Consider the following 18,250-nt stretch of genomic DNA (forward strand, 5'->3'; position numbering starts at 1 on the left):
CAAATAGAAGAGCGAAGTGTCTAATTTTATTTTATTTACTCACACAAGCAACACTGAAGTGAGGAATTGCTTGGAGTATTAACTCAAGACCCATACAACGTGTGTATTTCTTACCACTCTTGGTTTGAGACATTCTGTAGGTTCATCACAAATCGAACTTCCGCACAGCAATCGCGCGTTTGTTTCTTTCTCGCAACATATGCTCCATTCCGTCATCGCAGAAGTTTTGAAACTGCGGACACGCGACATCGAGCGGATATACGGCCAGGGACGTCCATCTATGAAGCTCCCAATCGTTTAATGGATGCTTATTCTAATGGCACGTGGCCTGTCGTGGGTTGGATGCGTCGCGCGATGCTCGATCGTCTTTACATGCTGGCGCGGTGGCACCTTCAGTTTCTTTCTGACCCGACACTTTTATGGAGGTGACATATCAGCCATATTCAGCTGAATCCTAAAGCAATATAGGAATATTCCCAGTCGCGATGAATCAGATGGCATAAACATTTAGCAGCCTGACGGTCGGCAGTCTGTCGGTCCGACAGGACAATGTCATGTTGAATAGTGTAAGAATGTCGGCGAGTTCGTTGTTTGTTTCTTATAATCGCTGGAACTCCCAATGCAAGGAAACACTAAAGGACAGGACTGGAACAGGACAGGATGCAGAGTTCGTCTTGCCTTTTGTAGTCCTGTCCTTTAGTGTTCCTTGCATTGAGGGTTTAACGATTAAGCTATTCCATATCTCTCATGTCCCATTAGTCGCTCCGGACTACTATGAGGCGTGATCTGTTGAACCGCCAAGCTTCGCTGACGACCATTAGGCTCTCCTGTGGGGCCACTAAATCCGCTTGATGGACTGTTAGATACTCTTTATCGGACCGCCAGGCCTTCTTGTGGGGCCATTAGGCCCACCTGACGGACTGTGGGACAGCATCTGTCGCACCACTAGGAGCTGCTAATTGGCCGTCAAGCTGGCTTGGTGGCCCATCAAAATATTCTGATGGGCCATTACAATTCCTGATGTTTCAAGTTTTCTCCCTCTCCCCTCCCCAGCTACGCACTTCGACAAAGGACCCCTCCACACACACACACACACACAAAGCGTGAGTCCGGTTCCGCCCGGCTTTATTGATATCCGTATATGTATGTTAAATATACATATCCGATTCGGTTACACGACTATTCGTTTCATATTCGATTCGGTTGTGAAATATTCGCTGCGATACAGATTTGGCTATGTACCTATTCGCTTCGTATTTGCTTCGGTTTTAAATTGACCTTCACACAGGGTTATTCCTTCTTTTTTACATTTATTTCTCCCAAGCTTATAGCGTAAATAGGAAATTGTTATTTTTATACCATGTCTCTACGATGAGCTATCGTAAGCTAGCTGGCTCTTGTACACTCGCTTCGAAGGAGACGAAACATACTGCTTGATGTCAGAGACAGTTGCGTAGCCAGAGTAGGTCGTGAGTCAGAGGGGGATCTTCTGGGGATCATCCCCAGGCCAGGTTGATATCCGCTGGAAGAGAATATGTAATTACAAGATGACTAATTACTTTTTCGTGCAAAAGCGGGAAAACAGAATGGGAGACAATCCTCGTTGAAATCCACTCTGTCTTTTAAAAATCAAGAAAAAAGCGCGTTCCGTGAAATATCCATCGCTAAATGCAAATGATGAGCCGAAACCGAAAAAGCACGCCTGAGGAGCGCATCACCCTCGATGACGGAGGTGGCGGTAGTGCTGAAAGAGCTCGCCGTTGTCGGCCTCACAGAGCCCCCACCCCCACCCCCACCTCTGGGTCTGACGAAAACCCAGGAAAAAAACCCAGACAGCACAGCCCGGACCGGGATTCGAACCCGAATGATCTGGGCCGAAAAGCGGTTTATCTGGCCAGCTAAGCGGCACCTACTCCAATCACCTCCGTCGCTAAAAATCACGTGGCCTTCTTACCTAAAATAAGCGCTGTACCCCTTGCGGTCCTGGTCGCCGTGGTTTCGGTTTCGGTGTATTTGCATATCAAGATTCGGGATTGATATTTTAATGCACGTGCGTGTTTAGGGATTTGTTAAATGTGAAATGGTTTGCAACTGGTATAGTCTTTTAATCTGCTATCTCGCTTTTGCCCGAAATCCCCTAATTGAAAAGTTTTAATGAATTTTAGGTAATTATCATCTTGCTGCACACTTTCTTGAGACGATGTCCGCCTTGCCGTAGAACCACGTAGAACTCAACAGTGGAACTCAACTGCAAAAACGAGTCTGAGTTTGAATATCTATCGACATCTATATGCTGCTCCCACAGCTTCTTTATAAAAATTCTGGGCAAAACGCACCCTGTCAATGCTGTGAAACAGTGCTTTGGTGTTCAAAAACTATTCCGGTTTATTTGATTTTGTGCACTTTCCGTTTCTAGTTCCAGTATCCACGGATGACCCCAAGACCCTGACAGAACTCTGAACTCGTTTGACGCGTCTGGTTTTTGATGTGAGATGTTGCCAGCATTTCCGCTCGGCCGTTGCCTATTGCCACCGGCATCACGATATTTGTCAGTGTTCAAGTGTGGGAGCAGAAGGAAATGTACACATTTTGCGTTCAAATTGTGCAAAAATTCCACATGCTGGTGATTTTAGAAAGAAGCTAGGACATGGACGAGGACCCTGAGACTCGCGAGCGTGTGTTTCACAATGCAATTCGAGAGCTGCTGGTAAGTATCACCGATTTTTTTGCATCGCTTGTTTCCAATGCGAAGTGCGTCTTGCCTGGGTTGCATTTCAAATTTGGGTGTGAGCAGTAATCAACAAACCGTTCTGTTTATGCTGCTTGGAGACAATAGACTAACGCGCTCGTGCTTGTCAATATCGCTTTCTAACGAGATGTTAAGCAATGCTAAGTTCGTCGTAGATAGAGCTTGATGTTGGTCCTCTTTGTTGACGGGCGATGACGCATTGACTTTTTATCTGCCCCCAACTCTGTTCTCTGAGTTTAACCAGTGGCTTTAAATGGACTTTCTGGGTAGAATGGGCAAAAGTTGATATACCTTTCACGCGATTTAACTTGCCTGTCGGCATCCTCGTAAAATATATTCGCATCTTTGCATATTTTGGTGCTCAACACTGCCGAATAGTCACCGAGTTCCTTGGAATTGTGGAATTCTATGACTGTGCGTTGCCTTTTTTTCTTCTTCTTTCAGATTCACTTCCTGTTCTTCCTAGTCCTTTATGTGTTTGCGTTTCTGCTAATTTCAAAGTTCAAGAAAAAGAAAGAATACTATTTTGATGGTGAGTAGAGCCCATATGTAAAGCATATGTGTGAAGCAGTAAACTTATGTGTAAAGCATAGTGCAACTATGAAGCTACCTATGAAGCTACTGGCTAGGTGTACGACATTCAGTGCGTTTTTGCATTCTAGATGATGAAGATGCAGTCGTCTACCGTGTATCGTGAGTGATCACTTTGACTTCAAATAATTTTAAAGGATACAAGGGACCTAGAAACTGCATATCAATGCATACACCTGGTATCCAGTCACTCATTAAAATGTACCCTCTTCCTAGGTTGTGGATGTGCTATTTCAGTCTGGCTGTTTCTTTGGGAGCAGCGTTATTGCTTCCTGTGTCCATCATTAGCAATGAGGTGTTGTTGCTTTACCCTACAAGTTTCTACATTCAGTGGCTGAACAGCTCACTTATTCACGGTGAATATGATTTATTTTCTCCTTGCGAAGCCTTTCTGATGCAGCACTCGACTGCAGCAGCAGAGCTGTACCGAGTGAAAACATGTCGTCGCAGGATATTGTAAACGTACCATATAATACTAAATGTGTGATACATATTAAAGGGGAACCTAACAGGTATATGAGGCACACCACTTTTCTCTGGACTGTGCTACACTGCTCACAGCGAAAGGTTTCCAGAAATTACTGGCACACAACATTATGAAATGTCTACGTAGCCTCCCTCACTATGTTTTTGCATTCCAGGACTTTGGAATGAAATTTTCCTGTTTTCCAACATTTCCATCTTCATCCTGTTGCCATTTGCCTACTTTTTCACAGAGTCAGAGGGTCTGCCCGGTTCCAAAAAGGTAAAAAAGCAAACAAACCACATTGTACTCATCAGTAATACTTGCAGGTTCTTACTTGCACATCAGATTTCATTTTGCAGCAAACGTACACATTCTAAAGATAAGGCAGTTTCACACTGCACTTGTTGCACTTGCTGCACTACACGTTTGCCAAAGCATTATCTGTCTAACAGTAGCATGGTTTTAATTGCACACCTTTAAACTTGAGTAACGCACAACATGTATTGTACAGGGCCTCTTGTCACGACTCTACGAGACGTTCCTTATGTTCATGCTTGTGGCAGCATTGTTGTTTGGTTTGACCTTCATCATCTCAGCACTTTTGGACTATGGGCATTCAAGAATGCAGTCATTATTCAGTGAGTACTCAAATATTCTAAAGACTGTTACCAGCAAATGAGTAACTCCATAGTAATGTAACTCCGCTTTGAGCCAAAATACGGTTGTTGTAAAAGCAAGCGCAGATCTCAATCGAATTTCTCTACGTACTGTCTCTGGCTTAAAGCTCCGATAAAATAAACGTGAAAACTCAAGGTACTACACAGTAGGCTTCCATTAATATGACTTCCAATAAGTAATTTTTCTTCTTAAATCGATCGAATTTGAAGGTCACGTCAAATGCCTATATGTTTCATGTGATAAAAAGGTTCATTATTTCGAATGTGAAAACAGTCCGCACCATATGATTCAACCGATGTGTTCGTGAACCGGGCATCCGCGTTGCACCTCACCGAAAGTTTGCGCCAAGGTGGTGCGAAAGCCAAGGTGGCCAGATGGAGACTGGACAGTCCCGATAACTTCAAGTTTTAGTGCATCGTATGCTATAGTCTTCTTGTACGTAAGGGATAGCGTTGGTGGTTCTGTGCACGTGCAAAGCAGAAGGCTATGTGCATTGTGCAGAACCATCATGCTATTCCTTATGTACGCAAAGGCGATAGCGTATGATGCACTAAGACTCAATCGATTTGGTGGCAGGTCTCAGTTCTGGTGAGTCCCGGACAAGGAGAAAAAGTCTCCTTTTTCTATCTGTTTTTTTTTTTTTTTTTCCTGTTTCCTTTTTTGGTTCACGTTTCACCGGGCTTTTGTTCGGATTCTGTTGGTGCAACAAACGTCCGACATACAACGTGTGCTTGGCAAGGTTCGATGTGTGGCATGATTTCAAGCGCGAGCAACAGCAGACGTACGCTCAAAAGTGACATTGACCTCGTTAATTTTTCTGCCTATTCTTTAATTCGACCTTCGGATAATTCGATCAAGTTTGGCGTTCCCGTCACCGTCGAATTAACGGAAGTTTACTGTGTTGGAAAAATTATTCGGCACGGTTGCAACCATAATGAACGTGTGGAAAAAAGAGAGACGCGTAGAAAATCCCAGAGTGCTTAGCGCCACTTTGAACTGTGGGAGTTTACTAATACAAAAGAAACAGGGCGGCCTCCAAACTGTTCCGATTTCTCCCCTACCGGTCCATTGTCCACGACGTGTCAAGGTCAGCGAAAGAGAAATGTGAAGGATTCTTCTTCGTTCCGCTCAGCAAGCGCCCAGGATGCAACGCGTGCGCAAAGAGCACAAGGACTTTTTGAACTCTTCTATTGCAGATTGTGAAAGTGGCTAACGAAAAAGGGTAGATGTAGGTAACATATCACTGAGTCTGAGGAAACATTGAAAACACGTGCAAATGAAACATACAGAATACAGTCAAACTCCTTTACAGCGAAACTCGACGGACAGCAAAAAAAATTTGCAGTAAAGGTATTTTCGTTAAAAAGGATGTCCATTATTGGACCTATAGGGCTCCAGCGGGACCGCAAAAAAATTTGCTGTAGTGGTATTTTCGTTAAAAAGGTGTTCGCTGTGAAGGAGTTTGATTGTATACCCAAAAAAGGCTGAGAGGTTCCAGAAATGAGGCTACAGAAGCAGCATCACTGGAATGACTTTGACGAGCTTGTGCTGCAAGTGGGCCTGTTATGAGAGAATAAGCTCTTTCCTGTGGTCACAAAGACTTCAAGGCATCAAACTAGTAGTCTGAATGTTTTAACGCAATAAACTGCATCGTTTTTCATCTGAAGACTGATAATGAACCCAAGCTGAATCTAAGATTTTGCCTACCTGGGGGGACAGTCAATTCAAGAGGGATCCCAGCTTCACAATGCTGTTACTTTTCAGCTCATGGCAGAGGGGTTGTTGTATGACACTTGCACTAATTCATTATTTCTCTTCCTTCATTGCTAATAACAATATTCTAATGTCCGTCAGGCAAGCCCCTTCTGTCTTGGGCCACGTTTGCAATATGCAGCTGTACGCACGCATGTACTGCCCCAGAAAATGGACGTCTTTGCGGACAGTGCAGAGCTTTTCATCCTCGTAGAGACAAAATTTTAATGGCACAATCTCTTTCCAGCTCTCTGGGGTGGGTACCTTCCATTTTTGTACTCCTGCCTCTCCTGTTTCGGAGCGCTTCTCCTCCTGAGTAAGTTAAATTTTCAGTGTTCATACCTAGCACACAATTGCGTATTGCGACACAGTGTTCTTTTTACTGTATAAGCAGCCCAGAGCCGCATTGTACGTATAATTTTGCTCTCTAGTCTAGTCATACTTTCGTGTGCGTGCAAATGGAAATTCGTTTTGGTAGCCTTCCACCACCCTTTCTTTTTATTTGTCTTGAAATGTGTATCCCAATTGCAATTCCTGTGACATTGCTGATTTACATTACAGCGCAATTTTGCACTGCTGGTAAGCGTACTTTAGCGTCATCTTACAACAACAAGTTATAATGTGTTCGCAATATACGTGGGTCTCACACCTAACATTATTACCGTAACACCCGAGAAACCACCTGTCTTGTCTCCTGTGTCTACGTACGGCATATTATCAGCTGCCAGACCAAAACGTTCTAAGATATAACCGTCAGGAAGAACTTCCCCAAAATCTATCCAACACTACCCAGATAGGGAAAGCCTGCTTACTCGTCGACGTGACGTAGCAACAAATAGTCAGCCAATCAGGATCGTGTTTTCAACGGTGGCAGCCAATCACGAACGTGCTTTCACCGGTCGTGGCTATGAAGACGTCGTCGGCGTCTGCGAGTGGTGATTGAACGTCCCGGTATAGTAAACGGGAAAACTTGGAAATACATGCAAGATGGCCCCAATCTTTTTCAAAACTGATTTTCTGGGAAGCGTGTTGCACTTTTTGTCTAAATACAGTCAACCCTCGATTTATGAACACCCTCAGTTCCTGGAAAAATCGTTCATAAATCGAGGGATTCATAAATCGAAAATTCCGTTAAGTCAGTACTATCGAGCTGACGAAACAGTACTTGGGAGTTGGGATTGTGTTTATAATGCAATATATTGTGTAATTTTGCTTTCGACCAAGCCTTCTGCTGTACACTTGGTCGACCCTAATGCGTCCCCGGAAAAGCCGTTTGTTGTTTGGATTTCGAGGGGTTAAAAACCGAGGGTGCAATACCTGGAAAAAGATTCGTTAGGACCACGGAATAATGCCTTGGAAGATTTCTGTTGACCTCAGAACGATCTGTTCATAAATTGAGGCCAAAAACACTGGGCAACTCCTAGTTGGTTCCCAGAAATTCCATTAATTATTCGGATATCGAGGTTCATAAAACAAGGGAAAAATGCATGTAAAAATTTTGGTTTCTCGTGCTCCTGTTCATAAAACGAGGGAATTCATAAATCGAAGGTTCATAAATCGAGGGTTGACTGTATTCAGATCTGCAGTTTCCAAGTAAGCCGCAGTCATTTGCGGGTTCTTGAATTCGCAGAGCGGCGAATAGCAGTAGCAGACCTTCCGTATCTAGGTGGCGTTGGTTGAGCGTGAACGTGTGGAAGGCCTAGCGAGCCATGACAAGCCTCCGATGCAGCCTGTGTTCTCTGGCTGTGCATCAAGCTCTCATTCGGTGTCACTGACCTTTGTATTACGTGAAGACAAGAGTGAAGCTGCTTTCTAGTCCGAGAAGTTGCTCGCAGTTGTTGGACAACTGAACAGCATCGTCCACTCCTCTTTCGCGGTGGCTGGGCCCAGCTAGGGCAGGGCCTCGATGATTGCAATTTTTTGTTAACAATGCTTTCGATGATGAGTTAGGTTACATTTCTCAAGTTGGTGTTCCATTCTACTCATCTGCTGTAAAGAGCATCTGTTTTCACTTCTCCGATTCTCTGCCGGTGAAATGTTGGTGGCTCGTTGCACCAAAGGAGCATACAAAAAAAAAAAAAAAAAAAAGAAAGGTCATGCCTTCTGGCACCCATGTGCGGAGAAGTGGCATCGATAGCTGTATCTTCCACATGCGACAGTTTGCACTGTTGCGCATGTGTGGGAGCCACATCAGTGCCACCTACATAACGAGGCCTGAGCACTCTTTCGATAACGTCCCGCAACTGGACCGGCTGCCAAGCATTTTTGATTAGGGAGCTTTTCTGTTCTTCTCTTTTTCGGTGGCATCACATCTATCTATCCCTAACAGCCACAGTAGTGACTTCTTTCAGCTGTGATACCTAAATGTAATTTATGTCATTGTGTTCGCCTCGAAATGCCCTTTCGTCTCGTAGCAAGCACCTTTTTTATGTGGGGCAACGGGCCCAACGGCCATTTTGTGATGTGGCGGTCAGCCGAAAATGGGTAAATTCAACAGCGCCGCTTCCCATATACAGTCAACCCTCGATTTATGAATTCCCTCGTTTTATGAACACGAGCACGGGAGACCAAACTTTTTCCATTCATTTTTCCTGAATCGACAGCTGGACAATCGGCTGAATCGACAGTTGGGACGAACACAACATTTAGGTCTCGCCAACGCCCTAGCAGTGATTTCAAGGGCGACAGCTGACAAAAAGCTGCCGACACTCGCTGACTTTTCGTCGTCTGCCTCCCTTGACCTCATAATGTTGTACACCCATTAGTTAGTCTTATTTGTTTATTAATCTTTAGCTTTGTTGCAGTATGTACGCCAGTTGGATTTGCCAGGCTGTTCACTGTTATTGGAGAGCTTGTGGTCAAGCCCAGGGTAGGTATTCTTTTTTGTTATGTTCACTTGAGCAGTGATGGAATTGCGTGCGCTATTTGTGCCAAACAGCGCCAAATAGCAGACTCTGCTACATGCTGCTGCTAACGCGACAAAGTGAAAACGAAACTGAAAGTTGTACAGGTTGCTCTTTCCATTGTGGAGAAACGCTTCTCCGAAGAACTCTTCCATAGGATGAGCCGAGACCAGGCCCCAACAGCTCCCCATAGAGACCATTGTTTGAGATAATTCACACGACACTGTGAGCATGACTAAAGAAAATACGACGTTATGCATACCAGTCAGGCAATCAAGCCTTCGTGTTTGGCTCTCGTTTCAGCCGGTCATGGCTCCCATCGACTTCTACTGGTTTTTACGCCTCGTGCCCAGTTATTCAGTACAATAAAATAACTAAAGTAACTTTTGGCTAAAATAGACATGTATTTGATCATATTGATTTAAAGGTCTGACATGTGTGTTCACCGTGCATAGAAAGCCCACTGCGTTGTGCTTGGTGTCATATTGTAACACGTTCGAACTTGGAAACACAATACACACTGTCCTCATAATGAGCATGTCTCATGAGTGCATACGATTTCACGCACGTAATCCTGTCTTCGTTGTCACCGTATTCAAAATCCAATTCTGCTCGAACGTGTTCTCACGCTCCAAATCCCTCCATGCCGAGGCTGGAAGCTGACGCTGCTTCGAATCCCGGCACCAACTGTGCTGTCTGAGAGTTCGTCTGGGTTTTCCGGGAGACTTTTCAGACGAATGTCGTCACAGTTCTCCCCGAAGTCGGCCCAGGACGCATGCTAACCTACTGTCCCCCACCCCTTCTTGCGGTTCTCTCTCCATCTGTCCACAGCTCATAGCTAGAGTCTGAAGTTTTCGGGAAATATTTATTTCTAAATTCGGGGGGTCAAAATCGGGTAAATAAACATGTGCACTAAATTCATGCGAATTCGGGTGAAAAAAACTTCCAGTACACTAAATTTGGGCAGAAATCGAGCTCTATTACAAACGAACTGTACTGGTTTGGTACAAATGGTGATGTAACTGCATTTGCTGCCAAACAAGTAAGTTATTGCATTCCTACAGACGCCCCAGTGAAGGCAATTTGCCGGGTAAAAATCGGGTTTCACCCTAAAGTGTCAACCTTCGGTGCAAATTCGGGGAAGAATCGGGTAAAACCCTAAAACTTCAGGCTTTACTCATAGCCAAAGTTGCCTCGCAGCGCAAACACGGAATTAAAAAAAAAAATGCTCCAACTCTTTCGAAAAACTTGGAGCCCTGGAGAAGCTGTAAGAAGTGGTACTTCTAGCTATATGTTCTAAAATCGTATGTAAAATTTTAGTGCTTTGCCCTTTCTCTAAATAAATGATGGGGTGTATATTTGGAACGTTTTTTTATTTAGTTGCATGATAGCGCACGAGGCTAGTGCTTTACTCAATATCACGCCAACACCCAGTTTGTGACAGAACAGTGGTTACAAAGGCAAGGAAATCAGGAGTCTGTACACTCTGCTCCATGGACTGTAGAAGCTGCTACAAAACGGGATTTTTCCTGCTGCAAGAGCTGCTACAGGCAGCTTCTCGTCAGTTCCATCACTGTTTCAGTTCACCTGTGGAACAGCCCGATTGATTAAAAGTAGATAAGGATATTTTCCTTGTGACAACTATGAGTGGTGATTTCTATGCCAGTTTCTGAGAGACATACAGGAAGAGTATTATTGTACACTGATGGAGGAAGAGGATCTCAGAAGGAAACTGAAGCTTATATCACATGGTGAGCAACACCTGAGACACTTAAATTGTTTCTATAACGCTTTTTGATTTGTAACACTGCAGAGTACCAGATACGACCAGCATATACAAATGGAACCAATGGTACCGCCTCAGCAGTCCTCAGGCTCCAGCAGTTGGAAAAGAGGAGAAAAGAACTCGGTACAACCTTTCTTTCTTTCATTACTTATGAGTTTATTTCTCAAGTATCCACCAATAGACATTAGGTCTTTTTGTCGTACGCAGTACAAACAGTCACTGTTCACACAGAATGCAGAAAAAAAAAAAACCCTGTCACAGCTCAGACATAAAAAGAGCTAAAACATTAAAACATAAGTTGATCAAACTAAATTCTTTTCATTCACTAACTGCGGTACGTATTTCTATAGTTTTTGTTTGCTGATATAAGCCCCTTTTTGTTGTTCTCATTATTCCTACTGTTTTAAAGAGAACTTAGACAATTCAGCATGCAATCTCTTCACTGTCAGGATTGCAGCAGTCTGTTTCTTCGTGGAGAAGGAACCTGGGGTACCCAATCGTGATGTTACTTCTTCTTAGCCTCACTGTAAGTGCACACATACTAACTTATGTTGGTTTAAAAGTAACCTCCAACTCTGAAATGCTGAAAGAAATGTTCTGTTTCAGTGCATATCTTTGCTCATGGTGCTTCATAACACATTAGTGCTGTTGATAGGGATAAAAGCACTGCCTGTTTCTTCGCAGGTACGGGTGAGTCTTGTGGAAAATTCGGCATTAAACAAAAGGTCTCCAGTTAAGGAAGTTGTACAACTTCAGTATTGACAGCCTGTTTTGTGCATTGTTAAATCATGGTTTGCGAAGATGGCACACAGGGTGTCCCAACTAACGTGCATCGAGATTTTAAGAAAGACTGAGTGCTCTATAGGAATTCAGCCAACTGAATGTTGTTGGTGGTCTTGTGTCCCACACTGCTTGTAGGATACACAACTGCTAACAACATTCAGTCAATCGTTTTCATTCACGTAGAGCGCTCCGTCTTGGTAGCAGATTGCTTTTCTATGAGGCTGACACATTGCTGGTTACATGACATGTGTGACATTACTGTTGAGAGCATGTTCATTCATCATCTCTCTCTGTATTACATCAACTCTGTGTTATCAAACCTTCCAGCAATTCTCTTTGGGAATAAGCTCACTGTCTGCACTGGGAGTGGTTGGCTCATCGATAGAGATTGTCCTCATTCTGTATCCTTTCGAACACTCAGTTGATAGATTGCATATAAGTTTAAGTTGCTTCCTCGACGGCCCTGCCTTGGTATTGCCCATCCTGAGCCATATATTGTTGAGGTGACACAACTTTTCCCGTGGACCACTGAAAAGTTTCTACTGTCATTTGCTTCCTCGTTTTTCTTAAGTATTTTGCAAAGGTACCTGTGGCTTGCCTCTGTAGTTGGTTTCTACTCCCTCCCTGGCTTTCGCAGTCTGTGCCCCAAACCTCATTCTGCCACACTGACCCAAGTTATTGGGAACTGTGCCATCCTCCTCATCTTGAGCTCAGCCTTGCCCGTCATTTCAAGAACACTAGGTAATTTTCACATGATGATTGAATTGTTTTATTTACCTAGCCTTTTCAGACTTTTTTTTTTCTGCCAAGCCTTGCGATTAGGCAGCAAGTTTCAGACAATGCAACATTGCAGAATTTGAAAAAGCTAGAGCAGAGGCTTTGACTATATAGGTAGAGCCTGAAGTTTTAGGGTTTTACCCGATTCTTCCCCGAATTTGCACCCCGAATTGAAGGTAGACACTTTAGGGTGAAACCCGATTTTTACCCGGCAAATTGCCTTCACTGGGATGTCTGTAGGAATGCAATAGCTTATTCGTTTGGCAGCAAATGCAGTTACATCACCGCTTGTACCAAACCAGTACAGTTCGTTTGTAATACGCTGTGCAAGTGCGTCTCTGCGCATGAGAGGAGGCAGTGAGAGGGAAGAGGGAGGGCGCCGCCGTAGCCAATGGGGGTTCCCGAGTGGAGTAACCGGGAGAGGAGATATGCGCAGAACGCTCGGTTACTTGCAGAGCGTATAGAGCCCAATTTCTCCCCAAATTTAGTATACTGGAAGTTTTTTTCACCCGAATTCGCATGAATTTAGTGCACATGTTTATTTACCCGATTTTTACCCCCGAATTTAGAAAAAAATATTTCCCGAAAACTTCAGGCTCTAACTATAGGCAGGTTTCTGAATGTCTAGATTACGCTGATAATCCTTCACAAGGAATGGTATTTCGTGCCACTTCTTAATTTTTCAATCACCCTCGTTACCCTTAATGTGTGATGAATGGTCATTGTTCTCCTCTCAGGTATCACAAACTTCGACCTTCTGGGGGACTTTGGCCGCATCGAGTGGTTGGGCATCTTTCCAATCATCCTAACTTACAATGTGATGTTTGCTGCTGCAGCATCACTTAGCCTTACCACTAAGTTTACAGCTGCCATGAGAGATGAACTCCTTGGGAGGCTCCGTGCAGTTGGCCGGGGTTCCTGGTCTTCGGTAATAGGAAATCCCAAAGGACAGCTATCAATGTGCAAAGAGGACTGAAGGCTTTTGGCCACTTGTTCTGTTTTTTTTTTGTTTTTTTTTGAGTAATTGAAAACAAACTTTGAAGGTTATGATGTAATGTGAAGAGCAATAGCAGTCAATGAGGTTGCCACTTCCATGTAAGCTATAAATCTGTACAGGTTGCATACATGTTGAGCATGCATGTGGTATGTGTTGCTCTCAAAAACATTGCAACTAATAGTGCACCTTCTATTGCATTTGCGTGCCTTCTTTTTGTCAGTCATTAGTTCCTGCTCAGCTGATACAACAAGTGTCCCTTCAGAGAACTACTTGAAAGAAAAAGAGCTTTTGACCGTATAATACCTTCGGGAAAACGTGAGGGCATGCACTGTTTTTCAGTCTACTCACTAGTGCTCGTAGCACCCACAGTAGTGCTTTGTGAACAGCCAGGTAGGATGCCTTCTAGATTTGCAGTGGGTCCGTAGGGTAAGTAAGGACACTAAGAGTTTCTGCATGTACCTTCCTTTCAAGAATGTAAGAAAACACAAATGGCATTAGCATGAGGGCACTTACTGGTTCAGCTAATGGGCAATCACATTTTTTGGGACTGATGAATAGAAGCATGTGGGTGGTAGAAGTGAGTATCCACAGGCTGCTGTGATGTTTTACATGGAGTGACTTTTGCTGCATAAGTCTTCCAGAAGCGAAGTGCCCAAGTAGTGCTGAGTGTACAGTAATAAGAGTCTGAAGAAGAACAAATGGAGCAAAGAAGCTACCATACTGGCCTACAATCTCTAGTATGCGCTTAATACAACCTGCGTTAATAGTGCACAACACCTGAACAGCCCATTCTGGCACTTGAGTACATCCTCAAGAGTGACATCATGTGTTAGATTATCTGCCCCAACTTGAATAGCACTAAGGTTGAAGGTCCAAGTGCCAGTCATAATATGATATCACAATATATCTCTAATATGTGTGTATCGTGAAATTGCTCAAGACAAGAACAGTGTAGGAGTTTTTAAACCAGAAATGAAGTGTACATGAGAAACCATAAGCTAGACTTCTGGTTAGCATCCGTGAGCATAATCGTACGTCATGGCAATGTCGAACGTGATTGTGTGCATTCTGTGAGATGCTGAATTTTCCTTTGTGTTTGCGTTTGAACAAAGATCTGGAAGGTGCAGTCCGCTACGACTGTTCTCCATTTTATTTCCTGTGATATGTTTCTACACTTGCGCATAGAAACAGTTCAAGTCTGCTCATGCAAACTTGATTCCACACGTGCTGTAATGCGAAATTTACAGTAACTGCAACTATCGTGACGCCATGTTACGGTAGGGTGTTCTTTATTGCTACAATGTTTCTTTTACCAAGTCTACTCACTTCCGATTTTTGTCCCAAACTGTTTTTATTTTTCATCTTCTGTTGTCAGTGTTTGCTGGCACTGTGACAACATGGTCATGTAGAAAAATGTACATCTGGCTATTTAAAACTTTAAGTGATTTAAACCCTACTCGTTCTGCATAATATTTACATCGTGTACAGCGCACATTTCTTGCATTGCAGAGTAATGCGCAATTAAAATCATTATGCCGACATATGCCAACATATAACTTGAACACTTGCAGATAATGATTTGTTTACCCCTTTTAGCATGACGCATCTTTTGACCAGCATGAGTAAGCTTGGAAGTAATCATTTTTTGTGGCAGAGTGTCTTGGTCAGCTGCTTTTCTCTGGCCACACTTTATTTTTCTTGTGCCCTTAATGTTTTAGTCGTTACCTGTATTTTAGTTGAATAGGATGTTTTGCAGCACCAATAGCGGCAGCACAAAAAATTTCTTATAGTGTGGGGTTTTTCCCAGGGCAGCAGTAAAAGTGGCCAACATCATTGAGAATAATTTGCTACCTAGTTATCATGCGTAGCCTTTCTTGACTCCTATTCAAAATGTTTGCCTTTGCTGAGGTATCAGCCTTATGAAACAAGTCTAACATATGTGACCTCTGTTCTGCTATCTGCACAAAGTAGATGTATGTTCAACAAAGAAGCTTGGAGATGAACAGAAGGCTGGTATTCATAACCAAGTATCATTTTTGTTACAATTGTAAAACACTGCCTGGACACAGTTTTCCTTTTCTTTTTTTTCGTCTCGAATATGTTTTGTTTTGCCATGCACTTGGTGTTTGTAATCGTGCTCTACCCATAATCCACATCATGTCAACATCAATGCAACTTCATTTTGGGGTATGCCCACAGTCACCTTCAGTCATGACAGTTCTTATCAAGCATAAGAATTGCTATGTACTTTATGAATCACTTTGTGATTTGTAAATAATTATTTCTTAAATATTCAATCTTCTGTAACAAAGTTCCAACAATGCAAGTACTATTTAATTTATTTAGTGTACGATAGTTCTAGTCTCTGAAAAGGTCATGGACTAGGTATTGAAGTGTTCTGTATAACCATGAAATTCTGCACTAGAGAACGTGTGGGACCATTGCGTGCTCCCTGAATGGTCAGTCTTATTTAGTAATGTTCCTGCACGGTCCATACAGAACACTTCAGCATTTAGTACAAGTACAGGGTGCTAACCTTTAAGCTCTATGGGGCTCAATATACCTGGCACAGCAGCTCTTCGGCTCACATGCCCATTCTTTTGCACAACAACAACAAAAACAAAAATCACTTTTCCAGGTCATGACAAATTTCACACACAACACAACAGAAAAACATGGTATATTAAGACTCCTGGTGACTTCTAGGTTGCAGCACTGTAGGCGGGCCATTTTACTAAGGTATATAAACTCCTACAAGGTACAGGGTGCATATCCTTACACATTGTATGAATATGGGATTGGCAGCTGTCAATTGTCCAGTCAGGGTCACAGACTGGTACAGTGTATGTGCTTCTATCTTTCAACACACATCATGAACTTGAATATGGTCGTAATGTTCCAGAAGTCATAGTTGCATAATCTGTCAGTGTACAAATAATGTGTGTTTAATAGTGAATGTGTAATGTTGTGGTGCAGCTAATTCTATTTATGTCTATTCGATTATCACTATCCTCGTGTAAAGTTCCTATCTGGAAAAGGAAATTTGTGCAGGCAATGTTGCACTTTCCCCCTTTACAGTGGCCACCCGTTGGCTAGTCATACGCGAGGACCTTGTTTTATCAGTGAAGACAAACGTTAGCCTTTCTTCCACTGTGGCACATACGAGAGACATAATATGTCAGCCTGCCAGCATTAATGAAAAATTAGCAGCAACACCGGGTGTATATTCCACCGTCTATTTTTGTATCTTGATTACAGTTGTAGCTAGCTGTTGGATCATTTATTCCACGGCGAAATAGACATGTTTTAACAGCACCGTAAGTGACACATTGTGACACGGCACCAGTAGTATCACCTTCTTTGTGTTGAGTAGAAACGCTGAAACACCTGCACGTGAAGGGCTTAAATATGGCAGTGCTGCGTGTAAAATGCTTTGTTTGTAATAGTTGGCACCATAGCGCCACATGAACACGAGCATCTGTTTCGGAGCTGTAGTAACTTTAAAAATGTGCAGTGGGAACTTTGCTGTGTCACGAGTGATGTAATCGTACGCAAGGAAATATGCTTTAATGAAGGCCTGGTTCGAATAATAAATGTCAATTGAATTCCAAGTGCTCTGTTTCCATCCATACCCTTTGAATTACCCTTTCCTCTTCATGCAGCAGTGATTAATGATTGGTCACATGTAGATGCTTTTAGACTGGGGGCATGGTTTCATGTCTCTGCTACACACTGGTATTTCTACGATCTTTCGATGCTGGTCCTTCCTTTCTTCTTGTTGGGAGTAGTGCTACCTTATGCCGCCTCTCACGTCAATGTCTGCAGTAAGCTGTTGTACTATAATTTTGTCATAGATTACCAACAATGGAACACCAAGCATGCTGGGACCGAATCGTTACCTGCCCGCTGTAGAAGTTAAGCCTTAGTTCATTTTTATCGTGGCCATGTTTTCCAGCAATGGAAGATGATGAGCTTGCTGCATTCTATGCCTGTGCAAGAAAGATTATTCCAATCAAAGTAAATTATTAACATTTTGAGTAACATTGCTCTTAGAAGACTGCACCAGGGGTCACTTTGTCATCTGTGTAATTTCAGGTTCAGAGAGAGTTTGATAACCAAGCAAAAATGTTTCCAGGAAAAACGTGGACAGAAGCTACTCGTATAGTCTGTAAAGCAGTGAACGATGATGGAGATATAATAGTAAGCCATATTTCACATTCGTTACAAAGGTACGTAGGAGGAAGTAGTTCTCTCCCTCATGACATTTAGCTTTGCTCCCCTTATATAGTATGAAGAATTCATGGAACAGCTCAACGTGAGTAGTCTGCCTACATCGAGTCAATACTAGCTGTCTGATCGGACTAAACTTTGTGAACTAGTGCTAACGGTGCGAGTTCCTGCATTCGATTCAGCGGAGGTACATCCTTTGCACTGCACTCAACCGTTCAATTGGAAAAAGTGCTGCGGGAGTGCAGCACAAGTTCACAAGGATGCTGCACCACCTCAGATGATCATGTACTGTGGAGCAGATGACCTGAATAGGGTAGCTGTGGTGATCGCTGTTGTCAAAATCATCGACCTTGTGCGTACTGGCAGTCAATTTTGTTAGGATGGACCTGTTTTTACTCCATGAGTCAATTTATTACAGATGGTCCGAAGGCTGGGAACAGCCATGTTTACTTTTAAATGTGTGCACCGACACTATAACACAAAAACAATTGAAAATTGTGGCGTTCCCGAACCAATTCTGGCTCCATCATCAGAATGA

At 43.1% G+C, this 18,250-nt stretch overlaps 1 protein-coding gene across 4 annotated transcripts; it reads left to right on the top strand.

The window, feature by feature from the left end:
- Positions 1 to 2,531: 2,531 nt before the first annotated feature.
- On the top strand, positions 2,532 to 15,023 carry LOC135386133 (limb region 1 protein homolog). Of its 4 annotated transcripts, none has more exons than XM_064615886.1 (16): positions 2,532 to 2,707; positions 3,194 to 3,281; positions 3,412 to 3,442; positions 3,557 to 3,696; positions 3,982 to 4,085; positions 4,318 to 4,444; positions 6,484 to 6,552; positions 6,798 to 6,815; positions 9,041 to 9,105; positions 10,806 to 10,890; positions 10,953 to 11,048; positions 11,375 to 11,451; positions 11,532 to 11,615; positions 12,036 to 12,109; positions 12,292 to 12,449; positions 13,223 to 15,023. In XM_064615886.1, exons 1-16 carry the CDS (start codon positions 2,648 to 2,650, stop codon positions 13,459 to 13,461), a joined length of 1,515 nt encoding a protein of 504 aa, XP_064471956.1. In that variant the 5' UTR covers positions 2,532 to 2,647; the 3' UTR covers positions 13,462 to 15,023. The 4 variants fall into 4 exon arrangements, with proteins under 4 accessions (XP_064471956.1, XP_064471958.1, XP_064471957.1 ...); XM_064615887.1 differs by having other exon boundaries at positions 2,533 to 2,707; positions 11,532 to 11,609; XM_064615888.1 differs by lacking the exon at positions 6,798 to 6,815.
- The last annotated feature ends 3,227 nt before the right edge of the window (positions 15,024 to 18,250 follow it).

Source organism: Ornithodoros turicata, chromosome 2 (assembly GCF_037126465.1).
Source record: "Ornithodoros turicata isolate Travis chromosome 2, ASM3712646v1, whole genome shotgun sequence".
Lineage (NCBI taxonomy): Eukaryota > Metazoa > Arthropoda > Arachnida > Ixodida > Argasidae > Ornithodoros > Ornithodoros turicata.